Source organism: Populus nigra, chromosome 6 (genome assembly GCF_951802175.1).
Source record: "Populus nigra chromosome 6, ddPopNigr1.1, whole genome shotgun sequence".
NCBI classification, from domain to species: domain Eukaryota; kingdom Viridiplantae; phylum Streptophyta; class Magnoliopsida; order Malpighiales; family Salicaceae; genus Populus; species Populus nigra.
The window spans coordinates 1444757-1472363 of record NC_084857.1 but is presented as its reverse complement, the minus strand read 5'-3'; the positions used below and the strand labels follow the sequence as shown (position 1 = coordinate 1472363).

At 36.5% G+C, this 27607-nt stretch overlaps 5 protein-coding genes and 2 long non-coding RNA genes across 10 annotated transcripts; 3 read left to right on the top strand and 4 right to left on the bottom strand.

Moving 5' to 3' along the window:
- The first annotated feature begins 296 nt into the window (after window positions 1-296).
- Window positions 297-3188, top strand: LOC133698045 (eukaryotic translation initiation factor 6-2). Its single transcript, XM_062120925.1, has 8 exons — window positions 297-431; window positions 860-905; window positions 1057-1153; window positions 1257-1342; window positions 1432-1476; window positions 1870-2000; window positions 2586-2696; window positions 2788-3188. The coding sequence occupies exons 2-8, from the start codon at window positions 896-898 to the stop codon at window positions 3043-3045; spliced, it is 738 nt and encodes a 245-aa protein (XP_061976909.1). The 5' UTR covers window positions 297-431; window positions 860-895; the 3' UTR covers window positions 3046-3188.
- A 775-nt stretch (window positions 3189-3963) lies between these two features.
- Window positions 3964-7912, top strand: LOC133697142 (NAC domain-containing protein 78-like). 2 transcript variants are annotated; one of them, XM_062119528.1, is made up of 6 exons: window positions 3964-4386; window positions 4673-4950; window positions 5062-5256; window positions 6459-6965; window positions 7047-7164; window positions 7344-7912. In XM_062119528.1, exons 1-6 carry the CDS (start codon window positions 4218-4220, stop codon window positions 7742-7744), a joined length of 1668 nt encoding a protein of 555 aa, XP_061975512.1. In that variant the 5' UTR covers window positions 3964-4217; the 3' UTR covers window positions 7745-7912. The 2 variants fall into 2 exon arrangements, with proteins under 2 accessions (XP_061975512.1, XP_061975511.1); XM_062119527.1 differs by having other exon boundaries at window positions 3966-4386; window positions 7338-7912.
- A 1423-nt stretch (window positions 7913-9335) lies between these two features.
- On the bottom strand, window positions 9336-10663 carry LOC133697145 (uncharacterized). Of its 2 annotated transcripts, XR_009842831.1 has the most exons (5): window positions 10489-10663; window positions 10324-10397; window positions 10039-10142; window positions 9791-9910; window positions 9336-9410 (listed from the first exon to the last, which is right to left on the bottom strand). It is a non-coding gene; the product is annotated as an uncharacterized LOC133697145 (long non-coding RNA). The 2 variants fall into 2 exon arrangements; XR_009842830.1 differs by having other exon boundaries at window positions 10039-10397.
- A 115-nt stretch (window positions 10664-10778) lies between these two features.
- On the bottom strand, window positions 10779-13712 carry LOC133697144 (uncharacterized). The gene is made up of 4 exons (XR_009842829.1): window positions 13573-13712; window positions 12474-13408; window positions 12273-12374; window positions 10779-11105 (listed from the first exon to the last, which is right to left on the bottom strand). It is a non-coding gene; the product is annotated as an uncharacterized LOC133697144 (long non-coding RNA).
- A 1389-nt stretch (window positions 13713-15101) lies between these two features.
- Window positions 15102-17242, bottom strand: LOC133696035 (GDSL esterase/lipase At5g03610-like). Its single transcript, XM_062118049.1, has 6 exons — window positions 17160-17242; window positions 16940-17050; window positions 16314-16591; window positions 15936-16233; window positions 15515-15699; window positions 15102-15369 (listed from the first exon to the last, which is right to left on the bottom strand). Exons 1-5 carry the CDS (start codon window positions 17221-17223, stop codon window positions 15515-15517), a joined length of 936 nt encoding a protein of 311 aa, XP_061974033.1. The 5' UTR covers window positions 17224-17242; the 3' UTR covers window positions 15102-15369.
- A 1235-nt stretch (window positions 17243-18477) lies between these two features.
- LOC133696474 (probable CoA ligase CCL5) lies at window positions 18478-20554 on the top strand. The gene is made up of 4 exons (XM_062118665.1): window positions 18478-19884; window positions 20026-20093; window positions 20165-20267; window positions 20350-20554. Exons 1-4 carry the CDS (start codon window positions 18478-18480, stop codon window positions 20470-20472), a joined length of 1701 nt encoding a protein of 566 aa, XP_061974649.1. The 3' UTR covers window positions 20473-20554.
- A 639-nt stretch (window positions 20555-21193) lies between these two features.
- On the bottom strand, window positions 21194-25648 carry LOC133697875 (acyl-CoA-binding domain-containing protein 4). Of its 2 annotated transcripts, none has more exons than XM_062120687.1 (14): window positions 25444-25648; window positions 25170-25328; window positions 24975-25052; window positions 24771-24890; window positions 24623-24689; window positions 24443-24504; window positions 24130-24269; window positions 23922-24048; window positions 23257-23371; window positions 23069-23157; window positions 22452-22535; window positions 22038-22355; window positions 21849-21908; window positions 21194-21693 (listed from the first exon to the last, which is right to left on the bottom strand). In XM_062120687.1, exons 2-14 carry the CDS (start codon window positions 25314-25316, stop codon window positions 21532-21534), a joined length of 1569 nt encoding a protein of 522 aa, XP_061976671.1. In that variant the 5' UTR covers window positions 25317-25328; window positions 25444-25648; the 3' UTR covers window positions 21194-21531. The 2 variants fall into 2 exon arrangements, with proteins under 2 accessions (XP_061976671.1, XP_061976672.1); XM_062120688.1 differs by having other exon boundaries at window positions 25170-25292.
- Window positions 25649-27607: the final 1959 nt, after the last annotated feature.

The following is a 27607-nucleotide window of genomic DNA, read 5'->3' as shown; positions in this document are numbered from 1 at the left end:
ACGAAGACAATGCAAATTCTGTTTTTAAAATACAAAATTCATTTTAAAATTGTTTTATAAACATATTTATATTATATTTCTATATTTTTAATAAATATATTTTTGTTCTCATTATATTTATTTTATTCATTTGTTTTATTTCAATAATAAAATAAAACAAGCTGGAAAATGAACTCAACTATCATTTTACCGAAAACAACGGGAAAAAACTCAAATGAAGTCTACGAGAACGACGTCGTCATTGCGCGAAAAGGGTCAAAACTCTGAAGACGCGAATAAACAGCGCATCACTTCACTTTTCAACTGAAACGGCATCGTATTACAGAGAAAGGGCATAAGAAAAATATCTGCGCGGGTCTAAAACCACACAACCCTTCATTTTCTCTCCCTCGCAGACGCCAGTGTTTCCGCCACTGCAAAAACATCAAACAGTAAGCATAAATTTCTTTAATTTCTTATATATATATTCAACCATTTATCATCATAATTTTATTTTCTTTCCTTCGATCTGTTTGGCTATCAAGAAAATGAAGGCAAACAGGAGCAATTTTTTTTCTTTTTTTCATTTCGCTTCAATTTGCTCTCTAGTTAGCGGCTCTGCTTTGTATTGGCAGTGAAATGACTCTAGGTTTATTTTTGTGGTGATTTTGATTTAAATTAAAAGAAAAACGCGTGTTGTTATGGGAGTTTAATTTTGTAACCATTAGGGTTTATGGGCCCTGTTTGGTATCTAAGATAGTTTGGGAAAATTAAAGTTACGAGAAAGTTATTCATATTGGTATTTAGAGGTCATGAAATTTGTTGTGCTCCTCAGTGTTTCTTTCTTAAGAAACTGATGTTTGTGTTTTTCTTACATCAGCTCTTGTTTATCTCTGTGTCCGACTTCGTAATCTTCATGGCGAGCAGTAAGTTTCCTAATTTCCTTGCCGGTTGTTTGTTTCAGTTGTATGATTACTGAATCGTGCGAGTTTCTTTTCTTCTCTTTTGTTAATTTCAAGTTTAATGTAGATGGTGAGTGTTCTATTTATCTGAAGCTTAATGGGTGAATTTGTGCAGGACTTCAGTTTGAGAATAACTGTGAAGTTGGTGTGTTTTCCAAGTTGACCAATGCGTACTGCTTAGTTGCAATCGGTGGATCAGAAAGCTTCTACAGGTGTTCTGAATGTTGAGCTAACAAGTTATCTGATCTGTTTACAAGAGTCGTGTCTGGTATTATTGATTTACATGGATTCTCTAACTGCATGGGTCCCTTGCAGCACTTTTGAGGCAGAGTTAGCTGACGTCATTCCTGTCGTTAAGACCTCAATTGCTGGCACTAGGATAATTGGACGGCTATGTGCTGGTGAGAATTCTGAACTTTTTCCTTTTCCTAGAATCAGGTATCCATTGCTTCTTCCTACTTTAGTGAATGCAAGTGTACTCTTTTGGCAGGAAACAAAAATGGGCTTCTTGTGCCTCACACCACTACTGATCAAGGTGAGTTTGATGAGATACTGGAAGCAGGAAGAAAATATTATAGCTGCTTTTATAGTTTAGCTGTTCCAGCTAGATTATAGCATTGGATTATAATACCATGTTTAATGAATTAGCTTTTTAATATCACTCGTGCAATTATAGCATTGGATGATCACACAGAGAGAGAGAGAGAGAGAGACTGCAATGCAACTCTCTTTGGCATCTTACCATTTAAAATTTCCAATTGTGCATTTTTAACAGTTGGACCTGTAAGCATCTCATGAAAACAAGAAAATATGCTTTCAATCATGTTTAATAATGTTTGTTCTTTTAATCACCTACTTGATTTCTGACTTTGGACTCGGTTATCTGTTGGAGATCTTATGCTCTAATTGTTTATGTTTTTAATTGAAGAACTCCAGCATTTGAGAAACAGCCTACCTGATCAAGTCGTTGTTCAGAGGATCGACGAGAAACTATCTGCTTTGGGTAATTGCATAGCATGCAATGATCATGTTGCCCTTGCACACACTGATCTGGACAGGGTAAAGTTCTATATCCCTGAATGATTTGTTTCATGACCTTACACTAGCCTCTTGTTATAATCACTGGGGACTAATGGAGAGTTCTGAAAATGATAATAGATTTTAGAGTTCATTTAGTTTCTTGGCATGTGCTTAAGTTAGGAATGGGCTCTTACTTAGCTGGAGACCTGAAGTTAAGCTTAAAACCTGTCTGAATGGATTCGTGTATTAACTAGTCAGTAGTAGATAGGCTGTTAGGCTCAGAAAGTGACTCAGAGGTATAACATTACCTCTTATTCATACACGTTGTGGAACTTTTCTTTAATATGCTTTAAAGAAAGATTTTGTTGGAAGTTAAGAGTATTCAAAGCCTCTTGAAGAACATTTTTTGACTGTTGTTGTAGTACTCTCTTTATCTGAACATGTTAAATAGTTGGTGGTGGGGTCATCATGTTCTATGACAACTTTACAAGGATGGTTGATTGAGATGTAAGAAATGAATATCAGAATGGTTCACAAATCACAAAAACAACCTCTAATTACAAGCATCACTTTATATTATTTTTTTGAGTGCCCGCATTTTCTGCCATGTTCAAATTTCACCAGGAAACTGAGGAGATAATTGCTGATGTTCTCGGGGTTGAAGTGTTTAGGCAGACAATTGCTGGCAACATTCTTGTGGGGAGCTACTGTGCCTTCTCCAACAGAGGTGGTTTGGTAAGAGACACTCGCTTCTTCTTGAAGGATTGAACAAACGTTTTAAGTTATTCATTCACAGAACTTGCACTAAAATCTTGTGTTTGGACAGGTCCATCCGCATACATCCATTGAAGACTTGGATGAGCTCTCCACCCTTCTTCAGGTCCCCTTAGTTGCAGGTACTGTAAACCGTGGTAGCGAAGTGATTGCTGCTGGAATAACAGTAAACGACTGGACAGCCTTCTGTGGGTCAGACACCACAGCTACCGAACTATCTGTAATTGAAAGCGTCTTCAAGTTGAGGGAAGCTCGACCTAGTGCCATTGTTGATGAGATGAGGAAATCATTAATTGACAGTTATGTTTGAATTGACGTTACCTCTTCTCCCACCTGTCAACGGGCTCCTTATCCTCCTGTAATGGAAACATTAATATTTTAACCTTCTTAAGTCGGATTTTGTTTTCCAATTAAGAATACATGCTTTTGAAATGGGGTTTTAAGTTCCCTGTATTTTACCGGCTCTCAATGTCTCTACAATTGATTCTCGTTTTGTTCCTCATTGTCCCTGCTAAATTATATTGTTCCCTCTCATCTGTGTTGTTTCATGTAGCTACAAATTTCACATGAATTAGAGAGAGAAAAATATGTTATTTAATGGTAGCTTTTCATGGACTTACTTTTTTTTAAATAAAATTCTTTGATGTTATTCTAATCATTTTTTATTATTAAAAATTTAATCAGGGTAATTGAATTTTAAATTTTATAAGTTAATTTTTTTTCCAATTTAATATAAAACTTAGTGTAAATAAGTTTTCGAATCATAAATTTTCAAGTTAATTGATCTCTTAACACAACCTTTTTTACTAGATTGAAACGTAATTTTTGCATCTTATTTGCGAATTAGTCCACGGAAGGCAATTGCGAAATAATAATAAAAAAAGTTTAATGCTTTAACTCAGCATGAATTTAAGTCAAGTCAGAATAAGTAGATAAATAAATAGAAGAATACAGAAACACGAATTATTAATAAACTCACACCAACCATAAGGACAAAGCCGTCATTTCACCTTGACCTTTTCAGTCCTCTGTTCTTCCCCTTACGGTTGCGATTGCGTCAGTGTCCCTCACAAACCCCATTCGCGTGTGCAGTCTCAATTTCTCCACGCGTCAATTTATTTCCGCGCCACGTAAACAATACCTTTACTTAGACCCCACTTTCTAGCCTGTCAGACACCGCCACATTCTCATCAGGTGATACTTTAGATTGTCCTCTTCATGTCGCTTTAGCTTTGCCTTGCCGAATTTTCCTCGAAAAATCAGCTCGCTTAAAAAGGTAAATAAAATAAAATAAAAGACTCACTTCTCGACCCCAAAATAATGGCTTCTTCTTCAATCTCTCCTCGTCAACAATCGGATTCCTATTGAAACAAATAAACCCTAACCCAACAAATCTCAGTCATTTCTTCAAAATCCTCTACTTAAAACTCTGTAAACTTTACTTTAACCCTAATACGAACTATCGTTTCGATTTCGAATTTGATGGGCAGTAGTGACTCGGCGACTTCACTTGCTCCCGGGTTTCGATTCCACCCGACGGATGAGGAGCTTGTCCGTTACTATCTTAAACGGAAGGTCACTAAGAAACCGTTCCGTTTGGACGCCATCTCCGTCACCGATGTTTATAAATCTGAGCCGTGGGATCTTCCAGGTCTTAAATTTCACAACTTTCTCTCTCTTTAGATCCACGTGTCTAGCTCTTTATTTAATAGAATTGTTTGATTCGTGACGTAACTTTTAAGTAATCGATTTTTTTTTTGGTTTAATCATAGATAAGGTAGTGATTTAACTTGATTAGGTTTTGATTGTGAATTGAAATATAACTTGCTTGACTGTGAGCTATATATGGTAAAGTGATTTAATTTAGTTAAAAGTTGTGAATTTGACGATTATTCAGTCTTTACTTTAATGGGGATTTTGGTTTGTGGGTTTTGTAGTTAAGTCAAAATTGAAGAGCAGGGATTTAGAATGGTATTTCTTTAGTATGCTGGATAAGAAGTATGGGAATGGGGCCAAGACGAACCGGGCCACTGAGAAAGGGTACTGGAAAACGACTGGGAAAGACAGGCCTATTCATTGGAACTCACGAGTTGTGGGGATGAAGAAGACCCTTGTGTATCATCAGGGTCGAGCCCCACGTGGTGAGCGCTCTAATTGGGTAATGCATGAGTATCGGCTTGCTGATGAGGAGCTGGAGAAAGCGGGAATTGCTCAAGTGAGATCGATATCTCAAAAAAGATTCAAGCTCTTTTTTTTTAAATGTAATTTGTTGGGATTTTTTTTTTTGTGTTGATTGTCTTGTGTTTTTGTATTTTGGGTGGGGAAGGATGCATTTGTGCTTTGTAGGATTTTCCAAAAGAGCGGGACAGGGCCGAAGAATGGGGAGCAGTATGGGGCACCGTTTATTGAGGAGGAATGGGAGGATGATGAGGTGCCTCTCTTGCCAAGTGAAGAGATGGTGCCAGCTGGAGAAGCACCAGTTGGTGATGGCTCATACCTGGAACTGAATGAGCTTGACCAGGTTTGTACTTGTATGGTTACTAGTGGTAAATTATTTTGAATCGTTTAATTGTAAATTGAATGGTTGAGTATAAAAATGTAATTTTAATAAAATCTATTAGATCTACATGATGAATTGAGGTGCACACATGAAAGCATTTACATGCAAAGAAGTTAGCAAAAGTAGTTCACAAGAATAGAATGCCATTTAGTTGATTGTTTTAAGTGTTAGTACTAGATCTTGCGTATTCTTTGCATTGCCAATGCAAAGCTGTCCTTTTTTAAACTCCCAAGTATATGTTCAAATTTCAAATTTATATAATACATATTATGTTGGGGTAATAAGGATTCTTGATACAAGTTCTTAATCTAGAAGCGCTTGACCTGCACATTTATTTGATAATTATGTCCTTGATGTGACTGCATTAAAACTTTAACTTGCTTCATTAGTCCTAGTATTCAATACTTTAACATGTTGCATTTTGTTTTTTGCCATCTGATAATTGTCAAGGTTTTTGCGTTGAGGTTTGAAGTTCTTTGCAACCTCCTGAGAAAATGGGATCACTTTCTGTTTTTCCTTGTATTTTGCTTGTGATTAAGTACATACTCAATACAGTTACTTTTGCCATCTGATAATTTTCAAGGTGTTTGCTTTGAGGTTCTTCAGATGTTATGCCTTATTCCTCCAAAGGGCTAGCTTCCTAATAAGACTTGCCATGGTTAGGCTGTTATTTTGGACCACTAAGCTATGTCACTGTATGATATTTTTTATTTCTTGATTGTGTTTATTGCACCAGGCTTGTAATACACTCTCTGGGGTCTACATGTTCTCAGATGGATTGCCTTATTCCTACCAGACTTGCTGCTTATTAAGCATTTACGTGCCGTGGCTGTTAATTTGTATCACTAAGCTTTCATTGTATGCTGCGCTCTTTCTATTTATTGACTTTTGCATATGGTAATATTGGTTTATTGTAAAAGGGATCGAAACGTATTTGGTAAACTTAGTCAAATGTCTTATGTAGTGTATCTGCTGCTTTGGTCTTGTGTCTTTGCCATGGTGATTATTTATAAATTTTCTGGGGGAGTGTTGTCAATGTATGTTTCTTCATCATTACTTGTGATCCATGCTCCTCTGCCCAGCCTTCCTGTTTGTTTGCATTTCATGATTAATGGTCTCACAACCAATTAAAATTTTCATTATTTTTGTCTTTTTTCCGCCAGAATTTTGACAGTGGAATTACATCTGAAAAGACTGCTCTTCCACTAAACTTCTATTATGGGGAAACAAGCAACCATGTGGAACAGCCCAGTAACTTCAGTGACAATGATATAAAGCCTGTGATAAGAGGGGCGGAGAATAGAAATGGTCCAGCTCCACCAGCTGACCAAAACTTGGATTTACCTGGACAATATGAGCTGGATGCAGACAAAAAAGAACACAATGCGGAGCCTATCAATATTGTGAATGCTCTCAATGCAAATTATTTGTTTGATGAATCATACTTGGATGCACTTGGTGATCTTCCACAGAGTGAAGGATTTTTCCTGGAAGCTAATGATCTTTCAAAGCCTGTGGAGCCAGAGACTGGTGGAGATTCCTCAGGTTTTGACATGGTGGATGAGTACCTCAATTTCTTTGATGCTGTTGATGAGAACTTGTCTTTTGATCCTTCTGATATCTTCGGAGGTGAGACTGCTGTTTCTGACCAACAACTTCCACCCCAAGAGGTAAGAATATAATTAAATACTTCATTGCTTTAATTCACTGATTGAGCTGCCCACAGCAATTAATTTGTAACTGTGTAACAGGATGTCAAGGGACAAACTGAAGAACTGTCCACGGCAAGCCAAAACCTATTAGAAACACATGGCACTATTGATCCATCTTCATCAAAGCAAAAGCCAGAGGCCATGAAATTTGATTCTGGTAAATTTACATTTCAATTTGTTTCATCAGTACTCTTTGTGCTTCCCTTTCCTGTATTCATTTAGAGATGTAAGTTTTGCAAGATAGAAATAATTCAGCTGGTCGCATTTTTGCCCACTGGTTTTTACATTTGCTTCTGTTTGTCTGGGCTCATTCTTATGTGTCTTGTTTAGGTGCAGATTTCAAATATCCATTTATCAAGCAGGCTAGTCACAGGTTGGGGAACATTCCTGCACCTCCTGCCCTTGCTTCTGAGTTCCCTTCCAAGGACACTGCTCTTCACCTACATCCAGCATCTTCCAGCTCAATTAACGTTACTGCTGGTATGATAAGAATAGAAAACATGAGCTTAGGTGGCAATGAGATGGAATGGTCATTTGGCAAGAACGGGAATGTCAATATCATCCTTTCTTTTGGTTTGCCACAACTAGGTGGTCCTGCCAGTCTGGTGCCGATGAATAGCTTATTCCCAGGCAAAACAGAGTCGGTGGTGTCGCGAGGTTGGCTGTACTTGATGTTCTTTTGGGTCCTAATTCTCTCTGTGAGTTATAAAATCGGGACCTGTATCTGTGCCAAGTAAACCCACGGTCAATGAAGTTGGCTTAGAGATGCCCAGAATAGGGTTGATTGTTAGTTAATTCCTTATAGATCTATTAGGACAGCCTGACATCAAGATAAATCATTACTTTATGATTGTTATTTATGTTAAACTGCCAAAAATGAGAATCGGTGTGCTTAACTTGCATCATTTCATTGTGATCATACCAAATCGTTCATCATGCCTAACCTTCAAGGTATTTTTGGGGGGTCAGACATCGCACGAGGAGTAATCCTACCACACTTATAAGTTTCTATGTTTGTTCTAAGCTTCAATTACACTGCATTAGCCGTTGCTTAAGCTGATTTACTGTCAAGTGATGTATTCTAAAACAAAAGGATGGCCTACTGAATTTGTCAGAACAGGTTGATTGTTCTCCTACCTCTATGTCGATGATAACTAGCTGTAGTTCTCCTTGAAGTTACATCGGCCTTTTCGATTTGGGAATTGTCTTTTTTGGTCGGCGAATGTAATGTGGCCAGAAACCCTTGCATGATGGATTTAGATATTTGTAAATTTAACCTTCGAAGTCCTTAATTCTTCAATATAACCATGGATAAATATCAGGATAAGTGGTGCCCATTTTCTACACGTAACCTCTTCTTGAAGGTTCCGGTGATCTGCTCAGTCTCCAACTAGAAAGATTTGGAAGTTGTGAGAAAGTAGGCAGTAGCATGCACAAGCACACAATGCATGTGACAAGCAGTTTGGAAGAACACGGAATCGAAGTATCTTTACAAATCCAGGATGGTCTTAATGTTGCTATCGGAAGTTTGAAGCACTTGTTCTCTGACATGCAAGACATTCAGAAATAGAGAGGCAAAGTGCTTGTGTACCTTGTGCACTTGAAACTTCCGGTGACAATATATTCACTTAAGGTAAAGGGTAGAAAGAAATGGCAATGGCCATCTGAGCTAGATGGCTACAAGACCCAGCAATAGCAATGATTTGTAAACTGAAGGTTATCAAATGGACTTCTACTACCAGCTAAGGTTTTTTGGACCATTTTGAATAACGATTAACGATGTGTCTAATTACGTTTCCCCTGGTAAATCTCGGAAAGCAACACCCTGAAAAGAGCAGAGCCGTTAGTAATTGATGCGGCAGAATCAGCACAAGGAAGCAATGATGGGGTAATACATATACCTCTCCTGTGAGGTGGGCTACACATCTCTTCTCAGGTAGCAATTCAGCTTCAGTCCGCTAAATGACAGCTTTGCATAAGAAAAATGGTCTGTGTCTAGATTCTAGGTGACCACGAATGGGTCTGAATATACATTTCTAGAAACAATCAAATCATAGGAAACCATCTTCTTGTCTTCAGAAGTTGATGTCTATAATAGAATCAATAAAATCACAGCAACCATTCTTTCAAATGTTTGTGATGTCTTCACTGGATCCTCAATTTATATTATGAATGTGTACCTTAGCAATTCTCTTGAGAAGGCAGTCATCATATTTTATGTCCTTGACAAGCTCATAATCACCATCTCCCTGGAAAATGCGAGCAACTTTTCAGGCGTGGTCGTTAACATACTATATGAAGGAATAGGAAGTACTAAAGAGAACTTACTTTTGATCTACAAGGCGTGCTAAAAACTTTATCCTGTGCTATACCATAAGGATTCCCATTGGTATAAAGTATAACCTGCATTTTCCGTAAACTGTGAGAACAGAGATGCAACTGAAGCAACTTCAAGCAAATGAAAGATTCCATTGGAATATTGCATTAAGATCTTTGATCACTAAATAAGCGTGGAACCTTTTTGACAGGTGGGAAAAATGAGGAATGAATTTCATTGTAAGAAAATCGCCTATAAACCTATTAGCATGGCATCTGGAATTCTTTTCCTAGCGTTTTCTCGTGTAAAAGTTTGAATCTTAAACTTATCTCGTTTTCATTGACATTAATGACAATCTGTAACTGTACACTGCTTCAGACATAGCAGCCTGGTCCTTAACTTGCATAAAAAAGCAATAGCGTAAAAGTAAATACATATACTCTACGTCAAACCAACATGAACTTACCCCAGAAGAAAACCAATCACCCTCAGGGGTGGGATTTACTAGAGACTATGGCATCAGCAATCGACACGGCAGTTGATGAAGCTGAAGACCTTCCCCATTTCTCAATCAGCACCCCCCTCTCTGCAAACCAAAGTACAAGTTACTACTCGACAGGGTTTGATAATTACCATGCTGATTCATTGTACATTGCAGTTAATGTTATCATGTTTATAGTTATAAAAGTCTCAGGATACTTTTACAAATCTTACCTTCTGGACCTTTTCAGTGAGAACTCTTCCTGTAACCACTTGTGGTCCTTAATAACCTCCCTGACAGGTAAGCCATTGATTCTGGTATTTAGAAAGTCCGGAACCTGTAGAAAAATCTCATAACTGTTCATTTCGGAACAGTCCAGAGAAGTTTAATGTATAGAAACTCCTTCCAATAAATAAAGACACTAAAGTAACCTGAGTAGTTGATTGATTCCCCCATACGGTAATGGTTGACACTAAAGGGAACTGCATAAGCTAGACCAATAGCATCAACATGTCTACTTGGTGTTGTTACAAGGGTTGCCGACTACTATCACCTTGACATCATGAGATGCAACAGCTTTGAGAGCTTTTCCCTATCATGTTTAAAACAAAGACGGTAAACACCGATAATAAACAGCAACAGAGACAAAATGAGATTTCAAGATGTGAATACGAAGAAGGTACCTGCTCATCCAAAATCTGCCCGTTGATATCTAATAAGCCAGCGCGTTCCAACCCAGGCCCTCTAGGCTTTGCTCCAATCAGAAGAGCCCATTCTGCATCTTGGAACACCTCGTAAGGATCTATTCCGATACTGACTTCCTTCAATAAAGGATACAAGAAATCCTCAGGTTCCATGGCAACGCCTGTTTGCATAAAGACAACACTTTGAATAGCATGGAGAAATCTGAGTTGCCATTTTTAAACATTAGAAGTTATATAGCCACATACTACATAAAATGTATTCCATATCCGTCCAATTATGCCTTTCCAGGATTGCTCCATAACTATGCCTGTTGCTTTTATGTGCAATGGTTTGAGGAAATTTTCATCCCTTTTCTTTATGATTAATTTAATTATGTATCTTGAGCTCCATGCATAAAACACCATCAAGAATTTGGTACATGCGCTCGATTACCTACTGCTCGCCAGATAGTAAAACATTCTTATCTTGATCCTCTAAATTTCTTACGAGGATATGAACTCAAGACAATACCTTCCAGAGCTTGGAATGATCTTTCAGATCCCAGTAGTTTCCATGCAACGGGCTGATCAGGCCCAAAAACCTCACCAGATGCAAGCTGGGATAGAAGAACAAGTTGGTGATCTAATCAGATACAAGAATAACAGTTAACATTAATTGAGAACATGTTGCTTTCCACTACAAAAATAATTCCAAAAGTTCGAAAGCAAATGAACGCTACTGTGGCATTAAACAAAATTAAGGTGAGTTATCTGGGCATGATTTGGAGATTTTATGGAAAGAAATTATTCATTCACATTTCTATTAGCATTTGAAAAACTTTTATCAGGCCATAAGAGAAAACAAGAGACACTGCCACCACAAATGATGGACGCATTCACTTGTAAATCTTAAATCCGATATCTAACGAAACAGGATGAACATCCAATCCAAGTATATCTTTCATCAAACCTAAAACGCCTTCCAATCAGTTCCCATTAATCTCGAGTTCTTGAACATTGTTATGTGTGTGATAGTCCCCTTTCAAATGCAGACCTTCTAACTTCATGAAACAACTTTCTAAAACTGCATGCAGTAGTCACTAGCAAGTTTTGAGTATCTATATACCCAGAGAGGAAAAAATCGGTATTATATGATCCTCGGAGAAAAAAGGCAAAAGAATTATGAATGCTTGCGTTAGAGAGTAAGTGATTAGATATCGTCCCGGCACTGCCTGAAAACGCTATATTAATTAATTTCTACCATGTTTTTTGTCTCCTCTTCCTGTATATATCAATCCATTCAACATGAGAAAAATAAATCCAGCAGTAAAGACAACAAAAGAAGGATAGATTATCTCTATGCCCACATGAAAAGACAATAAATTGAAAGCCAACCTATCCACATGTATTTTATGATTGCCTATAAAAATTCCAGTGAACTAACTTTAGTTGTTATACTAAATTCAGTTTGAAATCTGATCAAACAATCTCCAAAAATAATTCTAAAAGTCATCAAGGAAAACTATCCAAATTTTATTACAAAAAAAGAAAAATTAAGAGAAAAGGAAAAATAAAGAAGAAAACCATCATCATAGCTTACAATCACAGAAACATTAATGAACTTGTAATAAGAGTTAATATAAGAACTAGTTGCACCAACTAGACAACTTATTTAACATACTAATCTCTATAATCCATATGATTAAACATGATCAAGATATACAGACATAATTACATTAAACATAAGCATATGCACAAATATTATAAAGGGTAGAAGCATTTACAGCTTCGAGATCGTATGTTTGGCAGAAAACACCGAAGCGTTCAGACTTGTTCTTGGCTTCTTCGGTCTGAACTGCAACCGGGGCTGGAAGTCTGGAACTTGACTGATAAAAAACGAAGCAAAAGGCAATATCAACTAATTATGAGTGCATCAAGGAAGCAGAGAGAGAGAGAGAGAGAGAGAGAGAGAGAGTATTAATTACTTGACAGAGCAAGTGATTTGAAGTTTTGGGCACGAGGGATTGGTCTAAACGAGCGACGAAAGTGAAAAGAGGGACTGGTTGATGAATGTGAGAGCTGTGAGGAGTGTAAACGACTGCTTGTCTTTGTATATTTAGCAGTAGCAGGGGATGTGGTTTGCTCTGCCACAGCCATGGTAGCAGAGAAGAAAAAAGTTATGGAAAAAAAAAACAAAGAGAGTGAAGGGTTCGGAGAGAGAGGAATTGAAGAAGAAATCAAGAAAAAGGTAGGCAAAGAAAGAGAGGGGAGAGAGGTGACGAGTATTTGAGGTGAAGAGTGAGTAGTCAAAGGCCATGCATATGGCACTTGGCTATAACATGTAATCCATGAAATCTACTTCTTGATAATAATCATGGGCTTTGGTAGGGTTATCCTCCATTTGGTGTGTCTGCTGCTTACTTGGATTCTGCCATTTGAGAACCTTCAAACTCGCCAACATATAGCTTGGCGTCAATTATATTCTCATTTTCATCAAAGCATATATTGGTGAGTCATTTTTTTGTTTATAGATACCATCTTTATTTGGGATATTGAATTGGTGAAAGATATGTCATAATTTTGTTCGCATTTCATAAATGCCATGAGTTGCATGAGATGTGTTTTAGAGGTGTATACCTTAATGACAACAGAAATTGGACCGAAAAGAGATAAGAATACAAGCTAATTTTTTTTTCAATAATAGTAAGAATACAAACTAGCACACAAGCTTTCTAAAGCCAAATGATATACAATAATAGCCCAGCTCACAATCTCCCAGCTCTTAATGAAAACAGAGCTGTATATCATTTTGCGACTAACAAGTGATAAAGAAAAAAAATCCCCGCAATGATCATCGTGCGTGATCCCAGCCAAGTTGCAACTGATGAGAACCCAATTTAATTTCTCAGTTTTTAGCAACCTAAACGAACACATTCAAATAAAAATGTAAGAATGAATCCCAGAATTAAAAAATACCCTACAAAGTACAAAGGTAATCACTTGAACAAAACGAAGAAAAATGCAAAATTTTGTTGAGACAGTGGATGTATTTTGAAAATCATATCTTAGAATCCAGTTGCATACCTAAAGGAGTTGGCTGAGAGATGGTATCAGATATGAATACACGATATTCGCACCATTCTGTGAAAGATGTCCAGCGTCGCAAAAGATTGACAATGCAGGATTTTCGCATTTTTTCTGAGCAATTGGGCCACACATGTGACCATCCAAGCAGCATGCCTTGAACAAATTATCAGATCCCACAGTTTCTACAACATGAAAAAGAAATTATCACGATTCTGTGCATTCAAAGTCTGGATATATTGAGGTGAAATATTAGTTCTTCCATGTTTTTCGCAAGTCCAAAGGCATGGAAAAGATGTAGATCAAAACAACATTGAAACATCTCTGATTCGACACTCTATAGTTTCATGTCTTTTCAATAAACTGAAAAAATAAATGAACTTCATGATATCACTCAGTAAACATATTTACTCGTTTAAATTTGTGAAAGCCCCCCCTGTTTAATGGTCAACAAAAGCCAAGCCGGCTCGATGGTTCTCTTGTTTTTTAGTGTATACGCAGCGCAAGTCACTTTGTTGACTCTAAGCCGTACTAAAGGAATCTTCTTACTTTTGAGTTTTTCTATTTTCTCTTTATTACTTTGTTGGACCAAATTCCACTCAAAATGCACTGGTCCAGTTTCTTGGATTAGGTCAATTCACAGACCCAAAATTAAGGCGATTTCATACTAATACAAAACCAGAAGTTTACAAAATGAATTTCATTCCTGAAAAAAATTCTTCATTTTTTCTTGCATTTCACAAATGCATTTACCCATGAGTTGGGTGAGATGTAAGAGTTTATTGCCTGCGCTTTTGTTAGGAAGTAAAAAAATAATATCTAAACTATAAAAACTTTTGAATATTATTATTAAATTTGGTATAATAGTTTCAACCCAACTTTTGAATTAGTTTATATTTTAAATTAAATTGTTTAAAAATTATTTCATTATGTCGACTAAATAAATTTTAAAAAATCAAATAAAAAAAGTTAAATTCATCCTAATCAGTCCGTTAAATTTTACTATTCGAGTTATAAACTCTATTGAATCAAATTATTTTTATTTTATTTTATTATATAATAAAAAATATAAAAATTGATTCATAACCAACTTAATAATAAATAATAAAATTTAATAAAATATCAATATTAAAGCATCACATTAAAAAGAAGAAGAAGAAACTCAAAAAATCACTAAAAAAAATCATGGGCTCAAGCTAGAGACATGCTAGTGTGCTTGAGCTGTGTTTTTTATTTATTTATTTTTGATAAGGAGATAGGTTTTTCATCTTTTTTTAAAAAAAAAAGATATTATTTTTTTAAAAAAATAAAGATAAATGGCAAGTCTTCTATCGCATAAAAAATATATTGTTGTGCTTAACATTCGAACCCATGACGTTCTCCACTCATCACCACCATGCGTCAACCAATTCGGCCACTCCACAAAATTAGTAAGGTGTGATTAAAAATATATATTAATCTAGTTTTATATAAACCGACCCAAGTTTGACCCCAAGTTTTCTAGTTGTATTTAAAATGAAATAGTGACAACAAAAATTGAACCAAAAGGAGACAAGAACACAAACTGGCACACAAGCTTTCTTAAGCCGAATGATATACAGTAATAGCCCAACTCACATTCTACCACTTCCCAGTTCTTCATGAAACAGAGCTTTTATATCAATTTAATAAAAGTAACAAATGACCGAGAAAAAAATTCCCCATGATGAACATTGTGCGTGATCCCATCCAAGTAGAGCACATGATGATGCCATATTGTTTATGAGAACCCAAGTTGATTTCTCGATTTTTAGCAACCTAAAACAACACATTCAAATAAAAATGTAAGAATGATTCCCAAAATAATATCCTGCAGAAGTAATCACCGAAACAAAACGAAGAAAAATGCAAATTTCTTTAATATATTTGAAATTAAAGCGTATCTTAGAATCTAGTTGCATACCTAAAGGAGTTTGTTGAGAGATGGCACTAGATATGAATAAACAATATTCGCACCATTCTGTGAAAGATGTCCAGCATCCCAGAAGATTGACAATGCAGGTTGGTCGCATGTTTTCTGAGCAATTGGGCCACACATGTGAGCATCGAAGCAGCATGCCTTGAACCGATTCTCAGATCCCACAGTTTCTACAACATGAAAAAGAAACTATCATGATTTTGTGCATTAAATGTTTATATATATATAGAGGTAAAACATTAGCTCTTCCATGTTTTTCATAGGTCTAAAGGCATGGAAAGGATGCAGATCAAAACAACATTGAACATCTCTGGTTCGATCAACACTATATTTTCATGTCTTTTCAATATACTTGGAAGCGCCGAAGAACGCATCTTAATTACGTAGAATAATAATGACAAATCACCTTTGTTTTCGTCAAACAATGCTGACTCGATGGCACTATAAAGATCCAAATACACAAATTTGGCTCCATTGCTCTCCTTGTTCAGAATTTGCAGTGACTCTTTCAATAACTTGTTGTGCGTACTCGATGCTTTGTTCCAAGTTTTGTCACACCTTCGAAGCGTTTCACTATACAAGCCTGGAAAGCATCCCCTTGGAGGTGTCCCAAATATAGCTATCTTTTTCACTCCTAAAGCACGAATTTCTCTTAGGTTCTTTGTAAGCAGATCAACAATCGCTTTAGTTTGATCGAACACATCCTGTTACGTAAACAGAAAAATATGCAGCATATTTGAGAAAGGGAAAAAAAAGAAGAAAGTAAACGAGTCGAGGCACTTACGTTCATGGTGCCTTTTTGGCTTCTAGATTTGTATATATAATCATTGCCAGTGTAAGACACCAGAGCAATAGAATTTCCAAGATCAGCTTTGGTGTAGCCTTCTCGGGCAATTTGTTCCTTAAAATTACGCACTTGAAGTGTCATTGAGTAGTTATTAAATGACACGTCGAGAACACCGCTCCCTCCACGCGCAAAGTTCATTCCATCCTGTAGTTCTGATTTTGATGCTTTGTCCCTCTGTGCATAAATCACGGGAGCTCGTATATGGAGAAACGACGCTGCATGTATTAAAAAGTCCAAAAGTAACAAATAGATGGGTAAACATGGAGATCGTTAAAGAATTAGTAAATGTTAAGTGATTGGTTTTTAAAGTGTATACTATAAAACAATCTAAAATCGTTAAAAAAATAATTTTAATTTTTTTAAAAACACTGCTTGAAACCAATTACGAACAATTTCTAAATCCGGTCTAAATTTAATCAGCTTAACACCAAGAAATTTAAAATAAAACGGTATAATTTTGGATAAAAATAATATATTCTGGTTGATATATAGGATAACGTAGTAATTCGTACTTTTTTTAAATCAAACCAATATATGCAAGTGAAAATTAGACAATTAAGTACCTATATAATCCGTCAACATAAGACCATCAGAGGACTTGATACCCATGTTTCCAGTGTCTACGAACGAGTCTCCGATGACAAAAAGCTTTGTTTTTTTGTTCTCTTCATGTCCTGCAATTCGTAGGGTTAATTTCTATGTTCAATAAAGAGTAGCAGAAATACATAAGAAAATTTTGAAAGAAGAAGAAAAACAACTTCAAATATAAATGGTGTGATTAACCTGTGGAAATAGCAACGAGGGAAAATAGAAGCAGAAGAGCAAAAAGTTTCCCCTTCATTTCCATTGAAAAAGAAATAGAGAGAAATCTGTAAATGTGGGTGAAGTTTTGAGAAAGACACGGTCGGGTTTTATAGGCATGGCTTTATGGTTATGCACAGCTCATTGACAGGGTTTCATGTTAGTTGTGAGGTTTCTGGAGACAATCCAGTTAATGTTTCTTGATAGTGTTAGTTTTACCTTCCTATTTTTGGTGTGTTACATGTTAGCATCCAATGTCCCAACAGCTCATGAGTAATTACAGCGTGTTCCACTCAAAATTATGAGTTAATGTATTGGCAAATTAAGTATAAACTGCCAACTAACCATGATAAGTTTGTCTTCTTCTTCTTCTTCTTCTTTTTTCTTTCTGTCTTGTTAGTTTTGATCAACATTCTGTTCGAAAGAAGAAAAAAATGAGAGAAAGGAGAAGAAAGGAAGGAAGGTTGGTCCAACCTTTTTGGGCAGGCAAGTCATATGATTAAGGTGAAACTATGTTGATTTGGTTTATTAGGTAGTTTTTGTTAGAGTGGTACGAGTGCAGGGAGGAACTGGTGTCTTTTTTTTTTTTTTTAAGTGAATCTCAGGATATTATTAATTACTACTAAACACTATAAAATTTTCCATGGATGTAGCATAACTTAAGGAGAAGCTCTTGCTAAGTTTTTGATGTTTCTACAAAACTCCATATCAACTAATAATGGAATTGAAGCCCAGCTTCGAGAAGTATGCAGAGATGACATAGCCTGCTCGCATGGGTTCACGATGTCAGACAAGGTTGAAGAGCCAAAGCCCAAGTCTCTTTATGAGCTTTTCAATAATCTATTGAGGTGCAGAAACCAGGGGTTCATGTGTCCAAACCCCCACTTGGGAAAATAAGAGGACAAGAATGAATTTTTCAAGACCTGGTCAATAGCCATGGGGTTTTGTGATATTGATCAGTGAGTGTTTTCATCGAAGCTAGCTTGTATACTAGGCGGCGGCAATATATGAACCTTTATGGGTAAAACAAAGTTTCATGGTATATGCTAAAGATAGATTATTCCACGTCTCTTTTATCAGCAACGTAAACTCGAATGTTCGAGTTTCAAGATACCATGATACCTGATTGTATCTTCCTTGACAGCTAATACGCCAATCGTCAATGTATTTACCAATATTGATTATCTGAGTTCAGACGCGGTGACATGCATTAGTCCCAATTAGCAATTGCTTATATAGACATCATGCAGCAGATGTTTCAGTCCAGGACATTTTCAATAGCTTTTCAAATTTCATCAAGATGCCTGCTGAAGAATTGTGGACTAGTATCATCACCGAGAAGGAAGCTGACGATGCTCAATCCAAGAGTGGTTTCGATCCAAAAACCGGAATTTATCACTCGTTACATCAACTTGGAGAAAATCTCCAAATCCCCACTAGACACGACCTAGACACGACCAGTTATGTGCTATCCCAGTTCCCCCATCCTGATCATGCTGAGACTAAAGTTGCACTTGTTGATTTGGCCACCAACCAGCAAGTCACCTATGCTCAGCTTCATCGATCTATCCATGCCCTTGCATCAGGCTTGTACAATGGTCTTGGAGTCCGAAAAGGTGATGTGGTGTTTCTTCTGTCACCAAACTCAATCTTGTACCCGACAATATGTCTAGCTGTATTTTCCATTGGTGCAATCCTTAGTCCTGCCAACCCAGCTAACACAAAATCAGAAATTTTGAAACAAATACGGGACTCGGGTGCTAAACTTGTCATTTCAGCATCAGAGGAGTTGCATAAGTTGGTTGAAAATGGAGTGCCTACACTAGTTACTACTCGAGAGTCAAATGACGATTCACTATCTGTCAAAGAACTAATTGAATGTAGTGGTCCGCTTGAGTTGCCACAGGTCAGGATAACTCAATCAGACACTGCATCTATACTATACTCTTCAGGTACTACTGGCACAAGCAAAGGTGTGATATTAACACATTCAAACTTCTTAGCCATCATGACCCTCCTGAAATGGTCAGTCTATGCAAGTTCATCGCAAAATGACATATTCTTGTGCTTCGTCCCAATATTTCACATCTACGGCCTTGCGTTTTTCGGGTTAGGATTATTCTGTGCCGGAATTACTACTGTGTTAATGCAAAGATTTGATTTTCAAGCAATGCTTGATGCTGTTCAAGCTTACAAAATTAATAACATACCTGCAGTGCCTCCAGTGATACTTGGGCTAGTGAAACATGCTAACAAAGTCAAGTGTGACTTGTCATCTTTAAGAAGGGTGGGATCTGGGGCTGCCCCGTTGAGTAAGGAACTGTCTGACGAGTTTAGGCAAAGGTTTCCATGGGTAGAGCTAAGGCAAGGATATGGGCTGACCGAAAGCTGTGGTGCAACAACCTTTTTCATCTCTGATGAGCAGGCTAAGGCACATCCAGCTTCTTGTGGAATGCTCGTGCCAACTTTCAGTGCTAAGATTGTAGATACTGAAACGGGATCAGCTTTGCCACCTGGTAGAAAAGGAGAGCTGTGGTTGAAGAGTCCTACTATAATGAAAGGGTACTTGGGAAATGAGGCCGCTACTGCTGCAACATTTGATCCTGATGGTTGGCTGAAAACTGGTGATATGGGTTATTTTGATGAAGATGGATTTCTTCATATTGTTGATCGGATTAAGGAGCTGATCAAGCACAATGGGTATCAGGTATTTCAGAATACTCTTTCACCAGTTCTGCTCATCATGTTTTTGCGAAAAGCTTAGCTCTTCGAATGATCCAGAACCAAGCTCCTTTCTTTGTCAAGTTTGGGGGTTCTTTTAACCAAAACTGTCTAGTGCTAAATGCAGGTGGCTCCGGCGGAATTGGAAGCTATTCTTCTGGGTCATCCCCAAGTACTTGACGCAGCAGTTATACCGTAAGTTGTCTTTCAGTGTCTCTCTCTTTCCCTCTTTGATCTATCAGTATATATTAACACATATTTTGCAGTGTTGAAGATGAAGAAGCTGGACAGATACCAATGGCATATGTGGTGAGAACAGCTGGTTCTGAACTCACAGAAGAACAAGTCATTCAATTTGTTGCTAATCAGGTTGATCTAATAGCTTCTCCCTCTTACTTCAAGCAGACTCTTAAGATTTATTTCTTCTGATCCTGTTATATGAAAATCTTAGGTAGCCCCATACAAGAAAGTACGAAGAGTGGGTTTCATCAGCGCCATTCCAAAGTCTGCTGCGGGCAAAATCTTGAGGAAGGAGCTTGTTTCCCACAGCCAACAAGTTATCTCAAAATTGTAACTTTCCTCCGTTTTTAACTTGATACCAGGCCAGGAAATGGTGGAGCTGTAGAACTCTCAGGCAGAAAGGACTTGAAAGAGAGAGCATAAACACCTCAGATAAAGATCAATGGAAGAAAATAGTCATTCAAACTTGATTTTTTTTTTCCGGTTCTGTACTGTGAGCTTTGGATAATTGCATATCTATGTATGATAACGTAGAACAGAGTGATGATACCTGATGATGAAATAAAATGCTTTCGAAACCTAGGGTCTCTTACCGTCATCATCTTTTGCTGTTAAAGTAGAACTCGTAATGTAAAGATCATAGCCATTTCCCACCCTGAGGAGGAAAATTGGAAAGGCTACTTGTGATCCTCAATAACTACGTCAGATCTAGAAGAAAAATGGATGCTGCGGGTAAAATTTTACGGATGTTTTATGGGTATGTATATTTTTGCATTTCAAAAACATTTTTAAAAAAATTTAATTTTTTTCTTACTTCAAATAATTTATTTTTGTTTTCAGATCTTGTATTAATGTCAAAAATAAAATAAAAATATTATTTTGATATATTTTTTTTTTAAAAAAAAAAAAAACACTTTGAATGCTCTACCATAATCATCCTGCAGAGAAAAGTCATGCAGTATTACATGGAACTGCTTGCCACCGGAAAGGGAAATCAATTCCCTTCCAAAGAATTATATGATATTGTTCTCCATAAAATAAATAAGTTCATAAAATAAAAAATATTTGTTTATTATATGATATCCAATGAAATTTATAATGTACTAGGAGAGAATAATTCAATTGCACTGAAACAAATAAAATAAGTGTCATGTGTGGGATGGGGAAAAAATCAAACAATTTACCCGTTTCACAGAAAACAACGGTGCGACTGCAGAGACTATTGTACCCGTTTCTAACTTAAACCTCCCAAAAAAACTAACAGTGGCCGAGGATTAGCACGCATTGGCCAAATACACACAGGCTATTTGTATTAGCTTGAGACAGCTATGGCTGCTAAAATTTTGGCACAATTTTGAGGCTTTGGCCTTGAACAGTTCGATGATTTGCTAGTTTAGCCGGCTATCCAGCGCCAGACACCTCCGGAACCTTGTCTTTGAGCTGCGCTACGCTCTATCTCCTGCTCCAGTGCAGATTTCTGTCTTCGAAGTAGTTGTACTTCATTCTCTATGGACTGCAATGATTCCAGTATCTTCTGTAACTCAGCAATTTGAGCCTGGAAAATACAATTAACCAAAGTAGACCAGATTTAGGAAAAGGGAATCAAGGTCCACGCAATAAACCGATCAGATCACCAAGAGATGACATAAAAAGGTTAGCAGAGGGAGAGAAAAAGGGATAGCAGGAACAAGATGAGAGAGAGGGGAGCACCTCAAGTTTAAAGCATCTTGATCTCTCAGCAGCTAGTTGACCTTGAACAGAATGGAGTTCCTTCAAAAAAAGAAAAGAAACAGAAAGAAAGAAAGAGAAACCAAAGAGAAAATGTTATTAAAACTATATATTACCACTTAATGAAAGAATGTGTTCCCTAGTACTAGAAAATAATCATCAAGAACATACCTTGGACAGCTCTGCATGAGTACCATTAACTTCATCAACCTTTTCTGTAAGCCTAGAATTTTCTGCTCTGACTTCGGTGAGGGACAATTCCAGCTCCTTTTTCTCTTCTTTAAGTGCATCAATTTCAAATGCTAAATCTAGTTCAGAAGGATTGTTTCCAACTCCATTAGAGTTCAGATTTAAGCTGGAGAAATCTAACTTTTCAGATTTGGCTAAAGCGTATGCAGCAGTAACAGAAGCTGCAGCTGCTGCTGCTGCTGGTGACTGAAAAATCTTTGGACGTGATGCATCACTTGGTTCAAGTCTCATAACAAAAACCTAGAAAATACAGGTCAATCGAGGAAATCAGGTTATAGTGAGAAAGATGGTGCATATAGGCACCATAACCAGCGCAAATGTTACTGTAGCACATACCTCGTTATTGTATTTCCCATTATAGCCACCAAAGGCAACCAAATGCCTCTCTCCGTTGATTAATGCTGAGCAAACACTAAGTCCCTGCTTTTGAAATTATATTTAGAAATTTTGCAAGCATAGAAGTAACTACTACGTCAATTCAACCACAACTAAGCTAGATCAACACATTAAAATTGACTGAGCTATCTTGGACACATAATTAGCATACAAGTTTCCCCAACAACTATGAATTTTCTACACGACTTAAAATTACCATCAAAATCAACTGTACAAGCATGGAATCCATAAATGGATCATTCTGGAGTCTAAAACCTACAATCAGTGAATTGATGTCTGAAACTGGGGGTTTCTTCATCTTCTTCAAATTGATGATTAGCTTATAGCCATATAATTTAAATGAGATCCAGAATGATACACCCCGTGTCTTTAAACTGATTTGATTGTTTTCAGTCCTTTTCAAATTATTAATCTTTGACCTATGAAATTGCTATCCATTATCCAGCTTTCCTGAAAAATGAAGATGTACTAACAATGTTTTGCTTCTGGTCCAAAAATTTTCCTAAATAAAACAGATGGCTAAAATTAAAAACTTGAGAAAGGCACAAGGTACTGACCTCACTAGCAAGTGGATCTCTTTCCTTTACACTTGTCAATGCTGACCAAGCTAGCTTTGACATATTTAACACAAGGGTTTCTGGGCAACCTGTACATCATCACCAATTGGAGGTACCAATTTTAGAGAATAGTGGTGAGCACATCCAATGGTAGGAATACAATTAAACAAAGAAACATTACAGCATACCATTTTTGTTATCTCCACCACCAACAATATACCAGTTCTCACCAATGGTTACACCAGCATGACCAGCCCTAGGAGTGACCAAATCACCTTGAACTTCAGGCTGGGACCACTCCATCTACGATAAGAGAAGACCTTGTCATTGTTAAAAGGAGTCGTTGTTAAAAGGAGACAGATGTCTGCATCTATGGAATCTAGGGAATGCAAAATCTGTATATATTCCAAATATTGATATACCAGAGCAGTAACTGCTGCTCAGTCAACATAATTTTCTTACTACATAAAATTCCCATGCAATAAAATAAAAAAATAAGCATGTCTTGGTTAGTCTAGAAGCGGCCACTGGAATATTATCACTGAATATGCAAGCCAATGTCAACACCCATAGCATGCTTCTTTTGTTTACAAGTGTCTCATGGACTAATAATTTCATCAAGAAATATTATCATTTATAGAATACACTGGCATGCTATGTATCTTATTCTGATGCCTTAGCAATCCACTTCTTGACACATATTAAACATATGCATTGAGTTTCTAGTAATTCATTTCTCAATAAATAAATTAAACATGGTAACATTTACCTCGCATTATACACATCAATTCAATCAAGCCCACATCCAACACCTACCTCTCATCCCAAAAGATAAATAAACAGCAACACTTACAGTTTGTAAGTCGAGTACATGAAGATCATTGAAGAAGATTGAATGAGAACAGCCACCAAAGATTAGAAGGTAGCGTTCCCTGTTTATTGCAGCTGTGTGATCAAATCTGGGAGCTGGAGGTGTCTGCCTATCAAGACACAAGAAAATGATGCAGAAGACTTCTGAAAAGTTGCAAGCAGCTGGATCTAAAAGTTGAACAGACACTTACCTCGCCACTACCACATCCCAAGTCAATGTTTCCAAGTCAAGGGCATACACATCATTCAGCAATCTCCTGTTCCTATCTTCTCCGCCAAAAATTATCAGTCTAGAACCAACCAGTGTAACAGAATGCCCCCCACGGGCTACCTGAAATACACTCAAGAAATTACCAACCAAATTTCCATAAACAAAAGTGCATTTTGCCTCCTTGTAGAGTACATAACAACTTCAAAACATATCATAGAGGAAAACATGAACTCGATGAACAAGCCCAGGACAGATATATATACAAAAAACAAGCCATTAATAAAGTCAGATACCGGAGCATTTCCTGAAGTCTCAATAAAACCACAGGCATGTGTTTCCAGATCAATGAACCTCACTGCAAGAAATCAATGACAGAGGAAAAGATTCTTCTCAATATACATCTGCGAGCATCGCCAACTAATTTAGAAAAACATCTAAGCCCATCTCTTGAAAAATATTGTAAAGAAACAAACCTATCATACTATCGGAAGTTGTCTTCGAATGCCCCCCAAGGAGAAGAAGTTTGTTCCCCCACTTAACCTGACACAAAGATCAATAAACTGTCTGAATGCACAACACAAATCATGTCAAAACACTGCATTAATGCATACAAAGTCTTACCATACTATGATCTGAAGTGGCCGGAAGAACTTCCTGTGCGCCATTCTCTTCACTTTTTCCACCATCCGCCTCACTTTTAAGTTTCAAACTAGACCACACCAAACCTCTAAAATCAAAAACCTGCAAAAACATCCAATCCAAGATCAAGTAAACACACAACCCACGTCGATACACAACAAGCCCACAACCGGCAATATCGTATACCTGAACATCAGGTAGATACCGACCAGTACGACTCCCGCCCGCAATATACAATTTCTCGTCAGCAACTCCTGCAGCATGCTAAAAATTGACAACAACACGTCACATTGCCAATAAGAAAATTATACATTCATTAATCGAAACAACTATAATAACAATAATTGATTACTAGGTTTTTGTAATTGTAACAAACATCACCTTGTACCGAGCTGAAGGTCGTGTGCCGGATACAGGGATTGGGACCCACTGTTCATAAGGCAATTGCGAAAACCAATTGGCCACGTCCATTTCCTTCTTAAACTCCTCTGTTCCCATTGAAAACTGTTCAAGGTTACTGAAATTCATCACTTGTGAAACCTTAAACATTTAAATCCATCAGCTTAATTAATTGACTATTTAACGTTAACAAGACAGACATCTTATCAGATTGAGATACAAGGCAACAGATCCAGGATAATGAAGGGAAATGTACCTGAATTGGATTGAAATTGACGAGGAAATCAGGGGCGTTGGTGGATCAGGTTGAGAAATATTGTGGATCTGATCAGAGATTGGGCGGTGTTGATTCTTCGAGTGATCAAATGAAGAATCGAACAGACAAGCGGAGAGATCGCTTGCTGTGATTGGGAGAGTGTGTGAAAATAGCAGACTATAAAAATCTGAAAGTTGTCTCTGGTGGGTTTTTATAGTCTACTGCAGTACTTGCTGTCCGTATGTGTAAGGAAAATAAGAAAGAAGAATCAAATTTATCCCCACGCTATAATTTAAATATACATTAAGCCCTTAATAAATTATTTATTTCACTTAGGTCCTTTTCATTTTCAAGTGACTATTCGGTTATTCGAGATAGGGACGAAATGGAACATTGTTTTACATGAACAGGTTATTTGAACGAATTCATAATTCATTAACAAATATGAACAAATAATTTAATTCAAAAAAAAATAAGAATTTATACTCTTAAATCATTCGTATCAAGAATTTTAAAAACCTTTTTTTTAATTGTGGATAGAATTATTAACTTAAATATAAACAATATATTAAAATAATAAGTTAGAAATACAGAATTAAAGTAAATGGGATTATAACCCGGAACCTCAATTCGAACTTTTATTACTCAATAAATAAATTTGATAAAGTTTGTCTTTCTAAAAGTTTCACATTTTTTTATTTAAAAAAAACAACCTAAACAACCTATAAAACTTTAAAATAAAGGTAAAGAAATAAAAATCCCAGAAAAAAATAAAAATAAATAAATTATCAATCTCAAAATTTAATTTTTTAAAGTAAACAAAATTAAATTTGTCAACACAAAACCTTAATTTATTTTTGTTATTATTAAATAAATAACTAATATGCAATATGTTTTTCTAGGAGTTTGTAACTCGTTAAATAAATTTAAAAATCAACATCAACAAACTAAGACATGAAATAAAGGGAAAACAATAAAGGTGCTAAACAAAATAGAAAAAAATTAAAATTAATAATATTAATATTAATATTTGATTTCCTAAATCAAACAAGAAAAAAAATAAAAACATCATAAATGAAAATATATTCTTAAACCAATAATAATAACTAAGAAATTTATCACCTCCCTATAAATCCACATGCATCAACTATACAGCTCACAACCAATAATTATGTAGTTAAAAGATTAAAGTTAACTAATAACAAAAAAAAATGGAATTGAAGTCATCACCGCAATGATAAAAAAAAATTCTTTAGGATCTGACCTCTGAGCTAGCCAAGGACAATCTATAAGTTATTTTAGAAGAATGAATCTAACAGAAAATCGTTGAAATTAAAGTTATCAACCAAATCCAGTAATTTAATAATATGAAATTTAACCTGAATTTTTTTAAAATAATTAAGACGGATCCCGGTTAAATTAAAAAAAATGACTCAATAAGTTGATTTATAATTCAATTGACTTGATGAATTTTAAGTGAAACCTGACCAAATTAATTTTAAAAAAATATTTTTAAAAGCCTATTTAAAAATCAAAACATATTGTTATGAAATTGACTCGTTGAAACCATAATTTAAATCTTGAACCGGGTTAAACCTAACCCTTTTCATTTTTTGTATTTTCAGAGCAGGGTTTTGATTTTGAACTCGAAACATTTGTTCCCTGCCATTTTTCGAAAGCTTTGCATCCCAAGTCTAGTTGGGCTAAAAACTTTACGGAGAAAGGGATGGATAGACCAAAGTTGTTAATACGAGGATCCTGACTGCACTGTGAACAGGGGGGGAGGGGTTTTGTTAGCAATGAATGCGGGCTTACAAGATTATCTAAACTAGAAAAATAAGCAATTAGTCTTATAGATACACTTTGTTTTAGCATTCCAGGCCTAAATCATTGCGGGTAAACTCTGTGCCTCCAGAAAATGGCTGTGCAAAATCACGTGAAATATGCAGCATGGACTGAAACAAAGAATAATTTAGAAACTGAAGATGGAGTTGAATTAGTGGGGGAGAGCAGGCGGAAAAGAAAGAGGGACGATTGGTGGAAATGATAAATAGAATATGCAGGGGAGGGGGCTCACAATAGTTTGTCAATCACAGATTAAGAGAACGCAACTCTATCCTGTCTACTGGAAAAGATAGACTCTTAGCGGCTGAATCTGTCAGGC

What these genes read in the sequence shown, in the direction of transcription:
- LOC133696474 (XM_062118665.1), top strand. Translation starts at nt 18,478, where the DNA reads ATGCCTGCTGAAGAATTGTGGACTAGTATCATCACCGAGAAGGAAGCT. An exon ending in CTTGACGCAGCAGTTATACC is followed by an intron (nt 20,094 to 20,164) that starts GTAAGTTGTCTT and finishes CATATTTTGCAG; the next exon opens with TGTTGAAGATGAAGAAGCTG. An exon ending in TTCAATTTGTTGCTAATCAG is followed by an intron (nt 20,268 to 20,349) that starts GTTGATCTAATA and finishes TGAAAATCTTAG; the next exon opens with GTAGCCCCATACAAGAAAGT.
- LOC133698045 (XM_062120925.1), top strand. An exon ending in AATTGGACGGCTATGTGCTG is followed by an intron (nt 1,343 to 1,431) that starts GTGAGAATTCTG and finishes CTCTTTTGGCAG; the next exon opens with GAAACAAAAATGGGCTTCTT. An exon ending in CACACACTGATCTGGACAGG is followed by an intron (nt 2,001 to 2,585) that starts GTAAAGTTCTAT and finishes AAATTTCACCAG; the next exon opens with GAAACTGAGGAGATAATTGC.
- LOC133697875 (XM_062120687.1), bottom strand. Translation starts at nt 25,316, where the DNA reads ATGAATTTCAGTAACCTTGAACAGTTTTCAATGGGAACAGAGGAGTTT. An exon ending in AACTTCCGATAGTATGATAG is followed by an intron (nt 24,505 to 24,622) that starts GTTTGTTTCTTT and finishes GATTTCTTGCAG; the next exon opens with TGAGGTTCATTGATCTGGAA. An exon ending in CTCATGCAGAGCTGTCCAAG is followed by an intron (nt 21,909 to 22,037) that starts GTATGTTCTTGA and finishes CTTTTTTTGAAG; the next exon opens with GAACTCCATTCTGTTCAAGG.
- LOC133697142 (XM_062119527.1), top strand. Translation starts at nt 4,218, where the DNA reads ATGGGCAGTAGTGACTCGGCGACTTCACTTGCTCCCGGGTTTCGATTC. An exon ending in AACTGAATGAGCTTGACCAG is followed by an intron (nt 5,257 to 6,458) that starts GTTTGTACTTGT and finishes TTTTTCCGCCAG; the next exon opens with AATTTTGACAGTGGAATTAC. An exon ending in GGCCATGAAATTTGATTCTG is followed by an intron (nt 7,165 to 7,337) that starts GTAAATTTACAT and finishes TGTCTTGTTTAG; the next exon opens with GTGCAGATTTCAAATATCCA.
- LOC133696035 (XM_062118049.1), bottom strand. Translation starts at nt 17,223, where the DNA reads ATGGAAATGAAGGGGAAACTTTTTGCTCTTCTGCTTCTATTTTCCCTC. An exon ending in CCTCGTTGCTATTTCCACAG is followed by an intron (nt 17,051 to 17,159) that starts GTTAATCACACC and finishes TACGAATTGCAG; the next exon opens with GACATGAAGAGAACAAAAAA. An exon ending in GCCAAAAAGGCACCATGAAC is followed by an intron (nt 16,234 to 16,313) that starts GTAAGTGCCTCG and finishes TTTACGTAACAG; the next exon opens with GATGTGTTCGATCAAACTAA.